This window comes from Nannospalax galili, unplaced genomic scaffold (assembly GCF_000622305.1).
Source record: "Nannospalax galili isolate Female #2095 unplaced genomic scaffold, S.galili_v1.0 scaffold529, whole genome shotgun sequence".
NCBI classification, from domain to species: Eukaryota; Metazoa; Chordata; class Mammalia; order Rodentia; family Spalacidae; genus Nannospalax; species Nannospalax galili.
Genome location: NW_008360309.1, coordinates 1,209,957 through 1,228,178, shown reverse-complemented (window position 1 = coordinate 1,228,178; position 18,222 = coordinate 1,209,957). Strand labels below are relative to the sequence as shown.

At 55.4% G+C, this 18,222-nt stretch overlaps 2 protein-coding genes across 9 annotated transcripts in view; both read right to left on the bottom strand.

The window, feature by feature from the left end:
• The window catches only part of Ell (elongation factor for RNA polymerase II), a 48,725-nt gene extending 43,100 nt beyond the window's left edge, over positions 1-5,625 (bottom strand). The window contains exon 1 of the mRNA XM_008824545.3: positions 5,466-5,625. Coding sequence (XP_008822767.1) covers positions 5,466-5,600 — 135 coding nt within the window. The 5' untranslated portion in view covers positions 5,601-5,625. The remainder of the gene's footprint in view (positions 1-5,465) is intronic.
• Positions 5,626-9,908: 4,283 nt separating this feature from the next.
• On the bottom strand, positions 9,909-17,436 carry Fkbp8 (FKBP prolyl isomerase 8). Of its 8 annotated transcripts, none has more exons than XM_029559349.1 (9): positions 17,326-17,436; positions 15,572-15,879; positions 13,815-13,984; positions 13,637-13,725; positions 13,165-13,385; positions 12,071-12,243; positions 11,045-11,122; positions 10,599-10,778; positions 9,909-10,363 (listed from the first exon to the last, which is right to left on the bottom strand). In XM_029559349.1, the coding sequence occupies exons 2-9, from the start codon at positions 15,852-15,854 to the stop codon at positions 10,277-10,279; spliced, it is 1,281 nt and encodes a 426-aa protein (XP_029415209.1). In that variant the 5' UTR covers positions 15,855-15,879; positions 17,326-17,436; the 3' UTR covers positions 9,909-10,276. The 8 variants fall into 8 exon arrangements, with proteins under 8 accessions (XP_029415209.1, XP_029415213.1, XP_029415214.1 ...); XM_029559353.1 differs by having other exon boundaries at positions 13,165-13,382; XM_029559354.1 differs by having other exon boundaries at positions 10,647-10,778; positions 13,165-13,382.
• Between the last annotated feature and the right edge of the window lie 786 nt (positions 17,437-18,222).

Sequence of the window (18,222 nt, the reverse complement as noted above, 5' to 3'; positions counted from 1 at the left end):
ATTAAAAAAAAAAAAGGAAAGTAAGAGAAATACAGGGCTTGGTGAGATGGCTCAGTGAGTAAAGGCACCTACCACTAAGCCTGACAACCTGAGTTCAGTCCCCAGAACTGTGTGACGGGGAAGGAGCAAGCTCCACAAAACTGTCCTCCAAACTTCCATATGTGTGTGGTGATATGTGTGTGGTGACATGAGCACACGTACATGCATGCACACACACACACACACATAATAAACTGCTGGAATGATGCACTGTGGCCTGGGGTGCTGGTCTGCAGTCAGCGCCCACTTCCCATAGGCACAGCCCTGGGGTTCCATCACCAGAACAAGAAAGTAAAAGAAAGTGGCGGGAGACACCAGGGAGGATAGGGAAAGAAGGAAGGAGAGAGAGGGAAAAAAAAGGCCAGGTGTCACAGTGCATACCTGTCATCTTAGTACTGAGGAGGTGGAGCCAGAAAGATGGAAGGTTCCAGGCCAGCCTGGCTTCGAGAGAGACACCCATCTCCTCTGGCCTGACACAGGTAATCCCCAATGCCTCCCACACTAGTTCTGCACACTCTGGGACACTGTGGCAGATCAGGCCTGAGTGTCTACCCACAGCCCGATGGCCTCCCAGTCTCCAGCTGCTGCCCTCCCGTGGGTCACAGCAATCCCAGCACTGAATACTAAATGGAAGGGCCTTCTCCTCCAGGAACTCTCCCCAGGTCTCCTCCATTTCAGGCAGGCTCCCCAAAGCAGCACCCCAGGACCAGAATCTTGGAATCCAAGTCTGATCAGAGAGAGACCTATTGGGCCACACAAGCATGAGAAATGCAGAGATGAAAATGGAAAGCTTAGGGGGTTGGGGTGTCCAGTGGTCAGCACCTGCCTAGCATTCTTCAGTGCTGCAAAGAAAACAGGAGGGTTTGGGCTGGGAGTGTGGCTCAGAGGTAGCACAGAAACACAGGCAAGGGGCCACAAACCAGCAGTTTACCTAGGGTGGGAAGAAAGACCAAATCGCAAGAGCGGACCAGAACTCAGCACTGACAGCCGGGGGAGGGCCAAGGGGACAGCATGGAGGCTGCATGCAGTACAGCGACTCCATGCTGCGCTAAGCTGGTCTCACAGTAGAAGGAATGATTCCCATGTGCCACTTCCAACAGAAGGCTGGCCACTCCAGAAATCTCTTGGGCTGGAGGCTGGGTCCCCTTCCTGTCTCACCCAGTCCCTCCTGCTTCCTCCCACTGGGAGCCAAGTTCCTCTGGTCAGAAACATTCCTAGCCTCAGGATGTCATTAGCACACATGCAGCAGGATGGGATGGCTCATTTGGACACCAGCCACTCTTTTATACTAACTAAACAACAGGTGTGATAGCATACACCTGTCATCTCAGCAGGGGAGGCAGAGAAGAGGGCCAGCCTGGACTTCATGACACCCTGTGACAAAAAGCTAAACAACAAAACAGACACAGATATCCACCTGGCAGGGCTGTCTGCACAAGGTAAATGGTCACTTGGGGCGCTGCCCTGAATGGCTCTTGGGAATGCAGAGCTCACATGGATCCTACCTGTGTGACTCAGAGTGACCAAGAAGGTGCACATCATCAGGGCAGACACATGAAGGGCTGACTGCAGGAGCAGAGGGGTTAGTGTGCCCCAGAGGACCCATTAAAAGGTGATGGCTCATGGGTCTGGATTCTGGGGTCTCTGGGTTCAGGGTTTCCTGGGGTCTGGCTGGGCTCCAGCACAGCGGGAAAAGCAGTGTGCTTTCTGTGCGGCCTGCTCCTCCTCCCTCAGAGCTGGGATGTCACAATCCTGTACCCTGTCAAAACTGCTCACAAGGTGATGAACTCTGTCCTGAAGATGAGTCAACAGAAGGGTGGCTTCTGAGGGCCTGCTGTTTATATACAGTCACCGTGGCCACAGCCAGGAAGCATGGTCAAAGGTCATGGTGACCAGAGCAGGGCTGGGTCCCCAGCACATGTACCCCTCACCCACTTCCTGCAGACTGAAGCCCTACAGCCTCAGGTTGGCTCCCTCCTGTTCTAGTCCTGGGAGGACCTGGGCCCCAGAACCACATACCACCTACCTTGCGACACAAACAGGAGAACCCACCCCCAGCAGGCCAGAGCACAAGGCCACCACACTCCTCATGCCCACACCATCTGCCCCACCCTGCTCAGCTAGGCCACCGCCTTTCCCAGGCCCTGATGCCTAGCTCCTCAGCCACCTCCCTGCTGGAGGTCCTAAGAGATGGCTCAGCCTAGAGTCACCGCCCTGGCCTCACCTGCAGACAGTCTTGGCGCAGGGCCAGGAGGGCTCCTAGGGGGAGGGGATCTGTTCTGCCTTCTAGTCAGTGAGGAGGGATCTGCATGTCCCTGTCACCAACTTTTTGGCACCAGGCCTCAATGCTCCTGTGTCTCTGATGGTTTGGGCCCTGAGAAGGAGCTGGGACAGAATGGACAATGACATGGCCTTGGGCAGGGGATACAGCCTCAGAATGAAGTGACTCTGCTCAGGGCTGTCCCCTGGTAAGTCGTAAAAAGGCTGGGACTCAGGAACAGGAGCTAAGTCAGGGAGTGTACAGCTGACCCAGGACGCCTGCCCCCATGCCAGCTGCCTACACATGCTGGCAGCATATAAGTCAGGGCCTCCCCTTGCCCCTAGCCTCCACCTGACCATCACGCCCCCACCCCCTTTACCTCTTTCCTGACACAGAGCCTGATGAGTCTACCCTGTCCATCTCTGAGGATTCTAGACTATCACATATGACACAAGGGGTATGTCCAAGCACTGTGAGATCCAGGTCCCAAAAGCCAGCCCTACACTGATGGGAATCTGTCCAAGGAGTGCAGGATGGATCCACAAGGTGGACTCCTGCAAGTAGGGGTCAGCTGCCCAGGGAAAAGAGGCCCTGACAGGAGCTGCTCTGGGTAGAGGACCACAGGCTGGGAACCCTTGCTGGTCTAAGGCCTCTGAAGGTGCTGATCCCTGACCTTGTGGACCCCCAAAGTACCCTGAACTTTCCTCTGAGGACAGGGCAGGGCACATGGCCAGAGCTCACCTGACTGCCAATAATGTACACAGCCCAGCAGGTGAAGGCATGCCTCCCCCCAAAGGTGGGTCACTTCCTCAGGGCCACCAGGGGACACACCTCCCAAGGAGTGGCTGTCCTGGAAGAGAGGTCCACACTTCCTCTTCCACCTGAAAGCCACACCCACAGAGTCCCAAAACACAAAGATAAAGCTGCACAGCAGAGCCACTAGGGGTGGAAACTTAGGTTGTTCGTCGAGACAAGGTTTCATGTAGCTCAGGCTGGCCTGGAACTCTGAATCCTCCTGCCTCACCCTCCCCAGTCCTGGGACCCCAGGTGGTTTCTGCACTTATTTTTATATTAGAGGAGAAACGGCACCAAGCACAGAGGTGGGGTGCGGCTGGAAACCAGGCCTGCATCTGTGCCTTGAAATGGCCTGGCCACCGGGCCCCTAAGGGCAAACACACACTTCCCATCCCTCTGCAACACACCCCAGCTCTGTCCAAAGACCACACAGAGAACCCCACAGCAAGCTCTCTAGCCCCTGCTCTGGTCATACCTAAACTAGGAAAAGGTTCCTGGTCATTAAAAGTAAAGCAAGAGTATGCTGGAGCATGCTGAGTGCCAACGAGGCTAAGGTAAGAGGGTCCCAAGTTCGAGGCCAGTCTGGGCTACAGAGGGGGACTGTGCCTCAAATATTAATAAGATAAAAATAAGGGTTGAGGGTGCCCTCAATGTGAGCACTTGCCTAGCATGCTTGAAGCTGGGGGTTCTAGCCCAGCCACTGGAAAAACAAAAAACAAAAGTAAAAATAACCACCCTGTGTACAGGTTGCTCTTGGTGAAGTGTGATCAGCACTGGGGAGTAAGGAGCAGGTGGAACTCTGTGAGCTTGAGGCTATCCTGGGTTACATAGGCAAATTTAAGGCCAGCCTGGGCTACAGAGTGAGGCTCTGATGCCAAACACACATGAAACCTGAAAGTCCTGGTGCCACTGAAGTTCCCCATCATCTTTCCAGATAAACATAGGTTTGGACTGCCCCAAAATTGAAGGTAGTAGGCCCACCCTCTCATGGCTGGTCATCACATGGCCAGACACAGCTGGGTTCCTCAGGGGCACTTGTATGGCAGCCTGGAGCTCTGCAAGCACCCTCCCAAGAGGAAGATGAAGCTTTGTTAGGGATGTAACCCACACCCGAAATTAAAAATAGCAGCGGGAGGCTGCTGGAGGGGAGGCGTGCCACTGGGTGGCAGGGCGAAGGCTAGCTGTGGCCACCAGGTACCAAGTCCACCTGACAGCCCAGGACTCATGCTTGGGCACAGCTGTTTGTGGGAAAAGCCATGGCCCTGCAGGACCAGTCAGAATGGCCCAGGGGGAAAGGCCATTCCAAGCAGAAAGAGTAGCTGGGCCTGTCACCTAGTGGCCACTGGCCACCTCCTCCTCTACCTGCAGGGGTGTTTTCTGACCCAGGGTGGGGAACACTTTTGACGAGATGAGCTACTCCCTCCCAAGGAGATTCCATCCCCTACTGGAAAGGGGGAGGCCTGAGCCCCAGCGACAGGCAGGAAGTGGCTTAAAGTGGTAAGACGGGAGGGAAGGGGTGTCCTCCCCAGAACACAGGTCAGCTCAGCCAATAGTGCAGAGCACGTCCCAGGCAGGAAGAAAGCCACATTCCTTCCTCCTTACTCTCAGCTTACACGCCCGCGTCCCCCCCACCCCCACGCAACAACACTGTCTCAGGCTCAGCGACAGACCCGATATCCCAGTCACTTTATCAAGCTCAAACCACTTCGCCTTGGGGACCTGCAACTTCTGTCCTGACCCACGGGTGGGTGATGCCATCACACTAAATACAAAAGGCAAGACGCAGGCTTGAGATGGTGCTTCCAAGGTGTGCCCCAAACTGAGGCACTAGAAAGAAGGGCACCGGGGGTCCCCAACGCGACCCCCAGCCAGGGAGCACTGAAAAATCTCAGATTTTCCCCAGACGGAGGTAGGGCTGTGAGAAGCACTGACCAAGGGTGGTGGATACAGCCGCCTCCCCTCAGGTCAGAGGCAGCCACCTCGGCTAACGAACATCACCTCCCCAGCCTGTCCTTTTAGGAAAACACCACAACCTCCTCCAAGGTGTCCAGGGAAACAGGGAGATCTGGGGTGTTAAGATCTAGGGTCAGGCTGTCAGTTTCTGTCCAAGCTACCTCTTCGGAGAATGGGTACAGCACGACTGTCAGCCCAGCTCTAAAGACAGCTAAGGAAGGAGGATAGCCGTCAGTTCTGGGCCAACCTGGGCTCCATAACGAAAACATGTTTTACAAAAAACAACTGGGAGCGATTCTGAGGGATGCTCCTGGGGTTGGTCAAGGTGTCGCCAGGTGTGGACGCGGCCTTGCCCCGCACAGGTCCCGCAGGTGTTCGCATCGCACCGTCCGCCCGCCCCGAACACCGCGCCGCTCACCTGGTGAGCGCGGTAGCTCTCGAAGGCCCTCAGGGCGCTATCGGTGAGCTTCACGTGGAACACAGACACCCTGCTGCCGTCGCTCACGCGCCCGCACGACAGCCCGTAGCTCCGAGCCTCCTTCAGCGCCGCCATCTTGCGACCATCACTCCCCTGCCCCCCTCCTACACGGGTGCGCCAGCGCGCAGGCCCCGCCCCGCCGCCCGCCGACGCGCTGCATTATTCATGAGACGAGCATAGCCACGCCCACCTCCACGAGCTCAACGATCTCTTTCTGGTGCGCGGCGCTGCTGACCACGCCCCAACACCTGAGGCCCCGCCCCCTGGCTCTGAGGCCCGCCGCCGTGATAGTTTGACCGACTAGCCCCGCCTCCCGTCCCCCTCCAAGTCCCCATTCACTGAGTAACCGCCACAGGACTGACCACGCCCCCAAACCCTTCGGAGGGCGTCCCTCGCTGACAAACAGCTCGCCCGCGAACCCTGAACTGGCCACGCCCCCAAGCTCTCAGGAAGTCCGCCCTCCCTGACCAACGATTCGCCGGCTCTTTGCGCCAGTGACCACGCCTCCAAACTCCCAGCTCCGCGACCGGCCAACGCTGTATTTATTATTCACGAGGCGCGGTAGCCACGCCCCCCGACGCGCCTGAAGCCCGCCCTCACTGAATCGGTCACCGGAACAAGGCAGATCTGGTCACGCTCTCCAGATCCAGTGACTCCCACCCTCCCCGCCGCGCGTCTCGCCAGCGAGTTTGGTATTCCTGAGGCGAGTAGGGAACCGGCTGGAGCTGACACTGCGCGCGACCAGGGCGCCAACCTGTCGGGGATCCCGGCGTGCAGGGAATCCCTCTGCGCTGCAAAGCCCGGACCCAGCGCTCCGCGTGTGGCCATGCACAACACAGGTCTAGCCCTCCAGGACAAACAGCTCCTCGACCACCACCCCCGGTTTAGCTCTGGCCACGCCCCTAAGCTCCACCAAGGCCTGCCCCAGCGGATGTGCTGCATTATTCATAAGGGCAGTGTGGCCGCGCCTCAGGGCGTGCACGCACGAAGGGCCTCCTGGGGGGTGGGGGGACCCTGACCTTTGCCCCCAGCTCTCTCAGAGCCCGCCCTCGCTCGTGAACTGGCTTCCGAGCTACAACAGTTGGCCACGCCTCCAAACCATCTAAAGGCCCACCCTTCTTGGTCGCGCGCTTCGCGAACCAGCTGAACTATTGCTAAAGCGTCTCAGGCCGCCCTCACCAGCGGTCTGCTGCATACCTGAGGCGTGACTAGCCACACCCCCTGCCGACCCACTAGCTGACGGTTCTACCTGCTCCAAACGCGGAGAGGCAGTCATTTCGGAACTCCGCCTCCACACCCACCCCCTCGAGGCCACGCCCCCCATGTGTGTATTATTCATTAAGCCACACAACCAGTTGCGTAGGGGCCCCACCCCTCCGGCTGCTGACGCCAGAGGACTTGCAGGCTCTTCCGCCTTCCTTCCGTGGAGTCTGCGCAGAGCTGCGGGAGGATAAGGGGGGAGCGGGGTCTGTTAAGGATTTGCTTGGTGGGCGCGGGTGTGTAAACGAGGCGTGCATGGGCTGCTGGGTCCCGCTGAAAAGGCATCTCAGACCCTGGGCTTCCAGAGTTATGGGCTGGAAGATTCACTGAGCTTTTCTAAAGTCCAAGCCGGGCGTGGTGGCGCATCCTTTTAAGGATCTCTGAGTTGAAGGCCAGCCTGGTCTACATAGTTCCAGGACAGCTGGGGCTACAGGGAGACCCTGTCTCAAAAAGCCCAAAAAAAAATAACATACAAATGTGACATTCAGCACGTCCACAATATTGTGCAACCACCAACACTATCCTCTTCCAGGACATTCCATTGCCCCAAAAGGAGCTGGGTCCCCACCTGCAAATCCTCTCCTTTCCTCCCTGTCACCTGACAGCCTCTGGGGGTTTACATGGCACGATCCCAAATCCTGTGACCCTTGGGGTCTGACTTTTTGCATTCTTTTTCTTTTTGAGACAGGGTCTCTCTGTAGCTTCAGCTGGTCTGGAACCCACTATGTAGACCAGGCTGGCTTCAAACTCATAGAAATCCACCTGCCTCTGTCTCCCAAGTGCTGGAATGTAAAGGCCATTGTTGTGTCTTGATGCACATCAGTGGATGTAGTGGCTTTGAATAGATACTGAATTGCATTGGATGGGAATCCTACACATTATCTTAAAAAAAGTGGGGTTTTTTGAGACAGGATTTCCCAATAGCTCCAGCAGGCCTGGAACTCGCTATGCAGACCGGACTGGCCTCATATCTCTCAAGAGATTCACCTGCCTCTCCCTGCCAAGTGCTGAGACTAAAGATGTGCCAACTGTTATTTCGGGGTGGGGGGGCATGGCTTGGCCCACATGTGGAAGTCAGAGGACAACATTGTGGAGTCAGCTCTCTCCTTCCACCTTTATGTGGGTTCTTGGGATCAAAGTCAGGTTGCTAGGTTTTTGCTGAAGTGCCTTTGCCTGACTAGCCATCTTTTGGTCCCCAAGATGAGGAAATGCTCAAACTGTTTACCCCAGGATCTGCCCTCTGGTTCAACTGTCCTAGTCCCTGGTACAGATTAGGAGCCACAGAGCAGCCCTGACAACCCGGGTCATGCAGCAAGTGTGTGCCTGGGCTCCTAGCTGCACAAACTCTAGGGCATCTGGGGTACAGAATGAAGGAAGAGCTTCAGTCAGCAGGCAAGCAGCTGAGTGGCCTTGGGAGAGGCAGGATGGCTCTGAACTCTTAGGACACCAGGAAATCAGAATTTAGGTTTCATCCCCAGCACTTCTAAAAAAAAATTTTGTTTGTTTTCTGTCTTTTTGAGTCAGGGTGTCCCTGCAGCCCCATCAGGCCTGGAACTCACATGTAGACCAGGCTGACCTTGAACTCACAGAGACCCTCCTGCCTCTGTGCTGAGATTAAAGGCGTGCGCCACCACACCCTGCTCTAGATTTTGGATTTTTGAGACAGGGTCTCCCTGTAGCCCTGGCTAGCCTGAAACTCACTATGTAGACCACAATAGCCTTGATCTCACAGCAATTCACCTGCCTCTGCCTCACAAGTGCTGGGATCAAAGGTATATACCACCATGCCATGGCCTCCAAAAAAATTTTTTTTGAAGAAAAATTAGATTGCTAGGCTCAGTGGTGTGAGCCTTTAATCCCAGCACTTGGGAAGTAGAGGCAGGCAGATCGCTGAGAATTTGAGGCCAACCGGGTCTAAGGCAGTTCCAGACCAGCTGAAGCTACAGGGAGACCCTGTCTCAAAACAAAACAACAAACAAACAAACAAACAAAAAAATGGGGTTGAGAGATAGCTCTAAAGTTAAGAGCCCTGGCTGCTTTTGCAGGAGACCCAGGTTGTTCCCAGCACTCAAATGGTGGCTAACAAACATCAGCTCCAGGGGATCTGATGCCCTTTTTTGACCTTCAGACATTGCACAAGGGTGCACTTACGTACATTCAGGTGATACACTCATACTCAAAAAATAAACATTAAACAAAACAGTTATCACAGCACCTTGGAGGTAAAGGCAGAAAGATCAGGAGTTCAAAGTCAACCTTGACTACATAGTGAGTTTGAGGTCAGCCTGGGCTATACAAGACAAAAATATAAAACAACCATTGCCTTCTGCTGGGTGGTGTGGCAAGTGGCTGAGGGGACAGGTGTACGGACAAGGGAGTCCCCACTCCTGGAGGTAGAAAGGGCCATGAGCGTTGACCCGAGCTGACACAGGGCAGTGCTTACGGGACACTTCCAGTCCAGGGTGCCCTCTCCTTGCCTGGGAAGCCTTGCAGAGCCCAGCTATCCTGTCCCTTATCCATCAGCAGACTAGGTTCCATCCTGCTACAGGGTCTTTGTATTGACTGTGCACCCCAGATTTTGGCTCTCAGCTTGTGACATAGGTGGACCCTACAGTCACTGATGTGGTGCACAGCCCACTGCTGCAGATGGTCCTTCTTAGCCCACCAAACTATGGGGACTCCTCTCAGGTGACCATAGCCTCTGCCTGGGTCCCAGCTTTCTCTCTCTCACTCCACCATGACTGCGCAGTCTACCCCCACAACACCCTCTTTCTTGTGGAATTGGAGCCTCATATATGGGAGGCACCCAACTGTTTTGAGACCACAACATTCAGCAAATAAAAGTGACCCCCAGAATCTACGCCAGGGCTGGACTTCAGACAGAAAACGGCACAGAATAGAAATGCTCATTTCTGTTGGGCTGGACTGTAGCTCTCTGGAGTCCAGCTGCGGTGTAAGCTATGGATACAGCTCCATCTGTTTTCAGCCCAAGCCAAAGGCTGACCGGCCTGCCGGGCCCAAGCACCCGCCCTGTAAAGTACCTGTTTCAGCTGCAGTCCTGTGTGATCCTGAGTCACCACAGGTCATCTCTCTCTAGCTACAGAAGAATGAGGCTCAGGAGGCTGCGGGGTGTGGGGTGCAGCTTTATTTCACTTGGGGGGGGGTGCCAGAGGGAGGCAGGCAGGACTAGTGGTGAGGGCTGCCCCCAGGCCTGTTGAGGGAGAAACTGAGGCCATCCAGGCTAAGGCCTGATCCCAGAAGGTAGTGGTGTATACGGGGAAATAAAATCTGGAGGAACAGGGCCCCCTCCCACTGGGCTGCACCCCATGTTCCCCCTTTGGGGCCTCAGTCCCTCCTGTTTGTTCGGGTGTGACCCTCAATCCTTGCTCTCCTGACCCAGAGGAGGGGATTTGGCCAGGGAGGGCAGTGGACAGGGAGCCTAGGAGTCTTAGGGAGTGCAGGGTGGGGTCCGTGGTGCAAAGAGAGGGCAGTCAGTTCCTGGCAGCAATGACCACAGAGAGAGCCACGCCCCCCAGAGCCACAGCAGTCGCCCCAAACAGCCATTTCCACGGGATGGACTGTGGATAAAGGGGAGACTGTGAAGGCTGGCCTCAGCCAATATCCTGGTCCACACCAGTCTCCTAGCCTGTGCTTTAACAAGTCTACCAAACTCCTACCCATACCTCAAAACACAAATCAGATGCCCACTCTGACAAGGTAGCTTCTTCCACCCCTTGCCCTGAGCCCTTCAGCTCTCCAGAGCTCCACCTTCCACCCAACCTGGTCTCCAATCCCCAGTGTCCCCAGCCTCACCAGCCTAGTCTGCCACACCTCTCTATGGTGCCTGGCACCCTGGCTCACCCAGGCCCCTTTCCCAGGACACTTAGCAGGCAGCCGGCTGGGGTTGCCCAGCATCTTCCGGTATAAGGCGGTCTCTGTGCTCCGCTGCGCAGCGTGCTTTTTCACCAGCTTCGAGAGCTCTGCGTGGATTGTCTATGGAGGTGGGTGGCAATGAGTGAGCACGTGCAGGAGACAGCACACTTGCCTGTCATCGCTGGTGCTCTGCTCTTCTGATCCCCTAGGTTTGTCAGATGTGGGGCCCCCAGAACACGGGGGCAGGTCCACCTGACCCTCCTGGCTTCTGCAAAGTGGTTGGGGAGGTGCCTTCCCACCCCTAGATGAGCCAGAAGAACGGCAAGGAAGACTAGAGGCAGAGAACTGGGGTACATCCCAGACAAGTCCAGCAGAATCCTGCTCACCTTATTGGAAGGCTCCAGCTTCAGGGCAGCCCTCAGGATGGGGATGGCCTCACGGTACTCACCCTGCTGAGCCAGCACCTGTGGTGAACAGCCATGCTCTGAGGGGCTCACTCTCTGAACCCGCCAGGTCCCGAAGCCCTGGTATCCCCCCCACATCCCCTACCTCTCTCCACTGTGGCTGCCTCACAGGCTGGCTGGATAGTATTACGCTAAGATAGCCTATGACCCACAGTGGCCAGTGAGACACAGCTTGACGTGGGGGCTGGGGTGGGCACCCTCAGGGCACAGGGGGCCTCAGAGCAGACAATACCCTAAGTTCTACAGGAACCTGGATCTCACAGAGTCTGAAAACAGCTTCCCTGATGGAGTAGTTCCAATAAATAGCCATTTTTCTGGGGGGTTTTTCCCCTCACACAGGGTCTTACTCTGTAGCCCAGGCTAGTCTGGAACATCTTCTATAGCTGAGACTGGCCTAGATGTTGTAGTAATTCTCCTACTTCAGTCTTCTGAAGTACTGGGGCACAGTCCCAAGTACCGTGTCTGGCTACAATCGCTGTTTCTGCCTCATGCTATCTGACTGGGTTTCTCCCTGCCCCACATCTGCATAGGAGTCCCCCATTCTGCAAAAAACTCTTAGAACAGAGCAGCCACACCCCTCCCTACAGAACCCTGAACAGAGGCCAAGCTTCATAAACACCAGTTGGAGTGCTACTGGCCAGCTTCTCACAAACACCTCAGGTGACAGGGTCTGTGCCTCAGTTTCCTCAGCTTCTTAAATAGATGTGAAAGCTTGCCTAGTCTGTGGGAGGCCCTGGGGCTAAGTTCTCAGCCCTGCAAAACAAAACAGAATCAAAAGCACAGGGCCTAGGAAGGACTCATGCGGGGCCCTGGGCACAAACAACTCAGACAGAAGGGACAGTCTGTGTCCCTGGGGTGGGGAACTGGTCTAAGATTCAGTAGGGAGGAAGGAGGGTGCAACCATACACAAGGGGCATGGATAAGACCCAAACAGCCAACTGCACCTACCTTGCCCTTTCGGAACAGAGCCTTGATGTTGTCCGGCTGGTGCTCCAACACCAGGCTGCAGGAGCGCAGCGCCGCGCGGTAATGGTCCAGCTTCAACTGTGATGCCGCCAGGTTGTTCAGACATTTCACCTTGAGCTGCAGCAGCTGCTCTTCCTCCTCAAAGGACATGTCCACTGCGGAGAGGGGGAGCCACTGCGCAACCTGCCCTCACACCATTACCCTCGGCCTGCATCACCACAGGCTGGGGCAGTGGGGCACATGGACTGAGGTCATCTGCAGTCCCCACATCCTAGCCACATTTTTCTTATTTGAGACAGGGTTTGAAGTAGCTCAGACTATCCTCAAAGTTATTATGTAGCCCAGGCTACATGGCCTTGAACTTCTGACCCTTCTGACACGTAAAAAGGCAGGTGCAATGGTGCATGCCTCTAAAAACCCAGTGCTGGGGGTGGACACAGGAGGACCCCAAACCTCCCTGACAGCCACTATGCTCAAGGTGTAGTGAGACACTGTCTCAACAAACAAGGTGGAGAGTGACTGAAGAAGACACCCAGTGTCGATGTCCGGCCTCCACACACACTCAGGCACATGCATACACACAGGAGTACGTATGCATGCACACACACTCTCACACAAGAGCTGGTCCATACACAGAGAGGAACAGGAGCATGAATCCAGAACAGGTACACACAGAACAGGCGCACACACAAACACTTGTGTATGTACAGGAGGAAAGGCCATTTCCCTACGCGGCCCAGACTAGCCATCCTCCTGCTGCACTTCCCAAGTGCTGGGACGACAGGTGTCACCATCCGACCACCATAAGCCTGGGAGCTGCCACCGGCCTGCAGGTTATAGATGGCAGGGAATCTACCCATATTCTAGAATATTCTAGAACAGTCTGTAGCCCAACAAGGGTGTGGAGGTCTGGCATTAAGAGTAGCTGGCCTGTGGGTAGGGGAGAGGGCTCAGTGGGTACAGGCACATGCTGCCAAGCCTGAGGACCTAGTTTGATCCCCAGTAATAGGAGAGAACCGCCTCCCACAGGTTGTCACTTGGCCTCTGCCCACGCACACCCCAGGATGGCCAGTCACCTTTGGCGCTGGAGGTGATGGCCTTGATGGCCAGGTCATAGGAGTTGGCAGCCAACACAAAGTCTGCGCGCTGGTAGTGGGCGTTGCCACACTCCCTCTTCCGGTTGGCCAGGGCCACACGCTCCTGGCCGCTCAGCATCTCCAGGTCAGGGCCATCCTCAGCCGTCTTCAGAGTGACCTCCAGGCACAGAGCCGCATGTGGGGGGATATATGGGCTCCTGCTGGGAAGGTGGCCAACAGGGAGCACTCAGACCTGGCATCCAGGCCATACCTTCCTTGCCAGACCGGATCTGGGGCAAGAAGGCTGGACCTCAGGTCCTAGGATGCCCCATGTCACACACCCCCCCCTGCAACACATGACACCCTCTCACATCATGGCCAGGGTGAGACTTAGCCAGCCCGAACCTCCATTCCCTTTCTATGAAGCGGGCAGAGTGCAGGCTGGCCCTACCCTACAGCGGCAGGCCCTCACCTGCCCTGGGGGCCATAGCAGTACTTGGAGTCAGCAGTGACCATAGCGGTCTCACCCACATCCATGAGCGGGACACTGAGGTCCAAGGCCTGGGAAATAGGACCAGAGTGGGGGTCAGAGAGGCCCACACCCTGAAAGGCACTGCCCGCCCACCTGCCCACCAGACCTCCAGTCCCACCTGGATGACATCGCAGTCTCCCAGCGTGAAGGACAGCTCTGGCTCCTCCTGCACGCGGGTGCCGCTCTCCAGGGACATCTGCAGGTGCACAGTCACCACCTGGCCTTTGAGTGGACGGCTGGAGCCTGGCGGGCCTGGGACCAGTGTCTTCTTCCGCAGCAACCCATTCCCTGTGGGATACCAGAGGTGAGCCTGGAATCTGGTGGCCATCCCACCTCTATGCATTGCTTCGTCACCCAGCAAGTGCAGCAGACCCCACACAGCATAGTGTATTGTTTCTGTCGTCACCCAGCAAGTGCAGCAGACCCCACACAGCATAGTGTATTGTTTCTGTCGTCACCCAGCAAGTGCAGCAGACCCCACACAGCATAGTGTATTGTTTCTGTCGTCACCCAGCAAGTGCAGCAGACCCCACACAGCATAGTGTATTGTTTCTGTGATATTGGGCTGGAACTCCACATCCTGTGCTTGTCACTCAGCTGTGCCCCACCAAATGGGACAAAGTTAGGGGTGAGGCTGGTGCTAGAGCCAGGCTCCATGAAACATGGCAGGTCTGGTCGGCTGTTTTCAGTTATTTGATACAGGACCTCATGTAGCCCATGTTGGCTTCAAACTCAGTATGTAGCTGAAGATAATCTTGAACTTGTACTCCACAATGCCTGGCCAACATGGCTGATCTGGAATTTTATTTTTTTTAATTTATTTTTTTGGTCTTTTTGAGATAGGGCCTACTATGTAAACCAGGCTGGCCTTGAACTCACAGAGATCCACCTGCCTCTGCCTCCCCTCCTGAGTACTGAGATGAAAGGCATGTGCCACCATGACCAGCTATGGCTGATCAGGATTTTAAGAATAAAGGGCTGGAGTATGATCAGCAGAGTCCCTGCCTAGAATCTCCCAGTGAGGGGCTGGGGGCATGGCTCAGGGGTAGAGCCCCTGCCTGGAATCCTCCAGTGAGAGGTTGCAGATGTGTCTCAGAGGTAGAGCCCTTGCCCAGTATAACCCAGTGAGGGACTGGGGCATGGCTCAGGGGTAGAGCCCCTGCCTAGAATCTCCCAGGTGAGAGGTTGGGGGCAGGGCTGAGATAGAGCCCCTGCCTATCATGCAGGAGGGATGGGTTCCATCCTCAGTATCACACATAAAAAAAATCCTCCCCAACATAATTATTAATGGCACAGATAAAATGCTGTGAAGCAGGCAAAAATGAACAGAAGTGGACACTATCTACCTCTGTTGGATTACAGCATACAGTTTTTTGGGAACCTGTCACATGTCTAGACAAATGTTCAGAAAAGATGCAGCAGAGGCTGCTGGCACCGGGTACAAAGGCTGTGTGGCTTGAGCAGGTGACTCAGCCTCTCTGAGCTGCTCTTACCAGCAGGGGAAAAAGCAACCTGTCATACAGATTCTGTGTGTGCGTGCCGAGGTATGAGCCAATGGACAACGTTAAAAAACATGCCTGTCTCAAGCAGTCTCGGGAGCCAGACAGAGTAGCAAAGGCCTGTGATGGCAGCACTGGACAAGATGAACCTGTGATACCGGAGACTCCAAAGTTCAGAGCCAGCCTGGGCTATAAAGTGAGTTCAAGGCCAGTCTGGCTTCACAGTGAAGCTGTCTCAAAAGGAACAAACAACAACAAAGCAGCAGCCATTGATGATGTAGTTACTTCCAAACCACAGTGAAGGGAAACTATGCTCAGGAGAAAAGAAGCAAAGGCCCATCCTGCCTCTGCATGAGCTCTGCACCCCAGCACTTACCAAGGATGTCCAGCCATTCCTCCAGAGCAGGAGCAGGGGCTGGCTCAGGCTCTGTGGCTGCCAGGAACTCCCGAGCCAGAGCTCCTGGCTGCTCGGACTCCTCCACTGTTGGCTGTCTCATGTCCTCCAGCGGTGGCAGCCTGCTCAGGTCAATGTCCTCTTCCTCCTCTTCTTCCTCCCCATCAGCATCTTCAACCCCATTCAATACTTCAAAGTCCTCCAGTGGTGGTACCCCAGCAGGTGGCTGGGCAGCAGGCTCCGAGGGCTCAGCCCAGGATGCCATGCTGCTGGGGGGTCAGGAACTGGCCCTAGGGGACAGTTAGGCATGAAGGAGACAGTCCTACCTAGGCAACCCCTATAACTCCCCTCAGCTCTGACTCCCTACAACTAGGATTACTCGCTATGGGACTCAGCAGCACAGGGCCTTGGCTTCATCTACTAAGGTGGGTGGGTATCCAACCAATGCTGCTTGTGGAATGAATGACGGAGCATCAGACTCGCAGCCTCAGGATGCAGCAGGCTTAGCTAATTAGAAGTAATTGGTATGTAATCTTTATAAACACCCCAGAAAGTAGGGGAACTCCCTCAGCATACACAGTTTAATTAAAGAAAAAAAAAAAAAGAGGCCCAGAGAGGAAAAGCCACTTGGCCAAGGTCACACAGCAAACCAATAGCAAGGGCAAGATTGAAAGGTAAGATTGCAGACTGCGGTTTTGAGTGAATTGCTGGGATTATTGACACTGCGAGGACAATTTCTGAGGCCTTGGGAAAGCTGTATTTTGGGCCTTCAAGCCACTTGGGACAGGTAAACCTGCAAAAGGGCGTATCATGAAAGGCCAAGCACCAAACACCCATCTTTCACTCCACACCCTGAAGGTACTGAGGTACCCAACATCAGAGACTCTGGCTCCAAACCAGCCTCTATCACAAACCTGCTTCCAGCTTTTAATCGTGATAGGGAGCCAGGGCTGCTGCTCAGCAGTTGGTTTCAGCACTTGGCCTAGCAAGCACCAAGCCCTGGTTTCCATTCCCCATACCACATAAACCAGACTGGGTGGCACACACCTCCTCTTCCCAGCTCTTGAGGTGAAGGCAGGAGGCTCAGGAGTTCAAGACCAGCCTAGACTACAGGAGTTTGATACAAGCCTGGGCTACATGAGACCCGGGCTCAAGAAATTTAAAAAATGGCCTGGAGCTGGAAGAGCACTAGCCTACCACACACAAAGTCAAGGGCTTAATCCCCAGAACCCCATAAACCCGGCATAGTGGCCCACACCTGTCATCCCAGCAGTTGGGAGGTGGAGGCAGGAGGAAGAAGTGTTCAAGGCCAGCCTAAGATACGTTGCCAGTTGGGAGACCAGCCTGCGCTACAACGGACGGTGTCTCAAAAAATAACAAGAGTCGTGGGGACTCCAATACGGCTTCTTGCTGCATCTCCCCAGCCCCAGGCCTCACTAGGTAGCCCTTCAGGCTGACTGCAGCACCCCAAATCCAATAAGAACCTTCCCCCAAGCCCCAGGCGGCCCCGGAGCCCGACGTCCCGAACCAGCGACCCTCACCTGCGGGGCTCCTTCCGGGATCCGGCCCCGACCGGAGACCCTCCCGCCCCGAGCGCCCACAATGCCCCGCGCGCCCCGCACCCCCAACACCGCCCCGCGCCCAGCGGATGCCACCGCCCCGGAAGGCCCCGACCCCGCGGCCCCGCAGCCCCGCCGCCCCGCCCCCGCCTCCACGCCGAGCCCCGACACACATGCCTGCGGCTCCGGGACCCCGCGTGGGGTCCTGCGCCCCCTCCCCGCCCCCAGCCGCGGCCGCCGCGCCTCGGGAAGCAGCTTCGGAAGCGCCGCCCCGCCCCCAGAGCGTCCATTGGCGAGTTACGCAGAGCGTACCACGCCTATTGGCTCCTGAGCACGTCCGTCAGGAGCACTAGGCACTGCCTCCTTCCTACTCGGCCCGGCACTGCGTTCTTAAAGGGGCTGCTGTTTTGCGGGCCTTTGGGAGCTGGAGGTGGGAGGATTCTGGGCTGGACCTCCTGAGCAGAGGATGGCCGCGTAGCCTGGTGTTACTTCTCTCTCGCATCGCTGCTTCACCCTGCTCATGTGCGAGGTGGGAATGAGCGATAAGCACCCAATTCATGAACTGCCAATTTGGAGGGCTCTCCGAGAAATACCAATAAGTAAATGGTGTTTCCTTTTGCAAGTTTTTATATATTGTATTATTTTATATATATATGTAATTTTTTTTTTTTTTTTCGAAAGGGTCTCCCTATGTAGCGATGGCTGGCCTGGAACTCGCTATGTAGACCAGGCAGCTACTACAGGAACGAAACACCACGTTCAGTTCTTAAACTTTTTTATTATTTTAGGCCGGGTGTGGTAACGCCCGCCTTTTATCACAGCACTTGAGTGGTAGAGGCAGAAAGATTTCTGTGAGTTCCAGGCCAGCCTGGTCTACATAGTGAGCTCCATAGTGGGGGTACAAGGAGACCTTGTCTCAAAAGGCCAAAAAATTTTTTTTTATTATTTTATTTCATTCTTTTTTTTTGGGGGGGGGGTCTTTTTGAGACAGGGTCTCCCTGTAGCTCCAGCTGTCCAGGAACTTGAACTCACTGTGTAGACCAGGCTGGCCTTGAACTCACAGAGATCCAGCCT

What these genes read in the sequence shown, in the direction of transcription:
- Fkbp8 (XM_029559349.1), bottom strand. Translation starts at nt 15,854, where the DNA reads ATGGCATCCTGGGCTGAGCCCTCGGAGCCTGCTGCCCAGCCACCTGCT. An exon ending in TGCTATGGCCCCCAGGGCAG is followed by an intron (nt 13,386 to 13,636) that starts GTGAGGGCCTGC and finishes CCACCTTCCCAG; the next exon opens with CAGGAGCCCATATATCCCCC. An exon ending in AGGTGTGGCAGACTAGGCTG is followed by an intron (nt 10,364 to 10,598) that starts GTGAGGCTGGGG and finishes CTTTATCCACAG; the next exon opens with TCCATCCCGTGGAAATGGCT.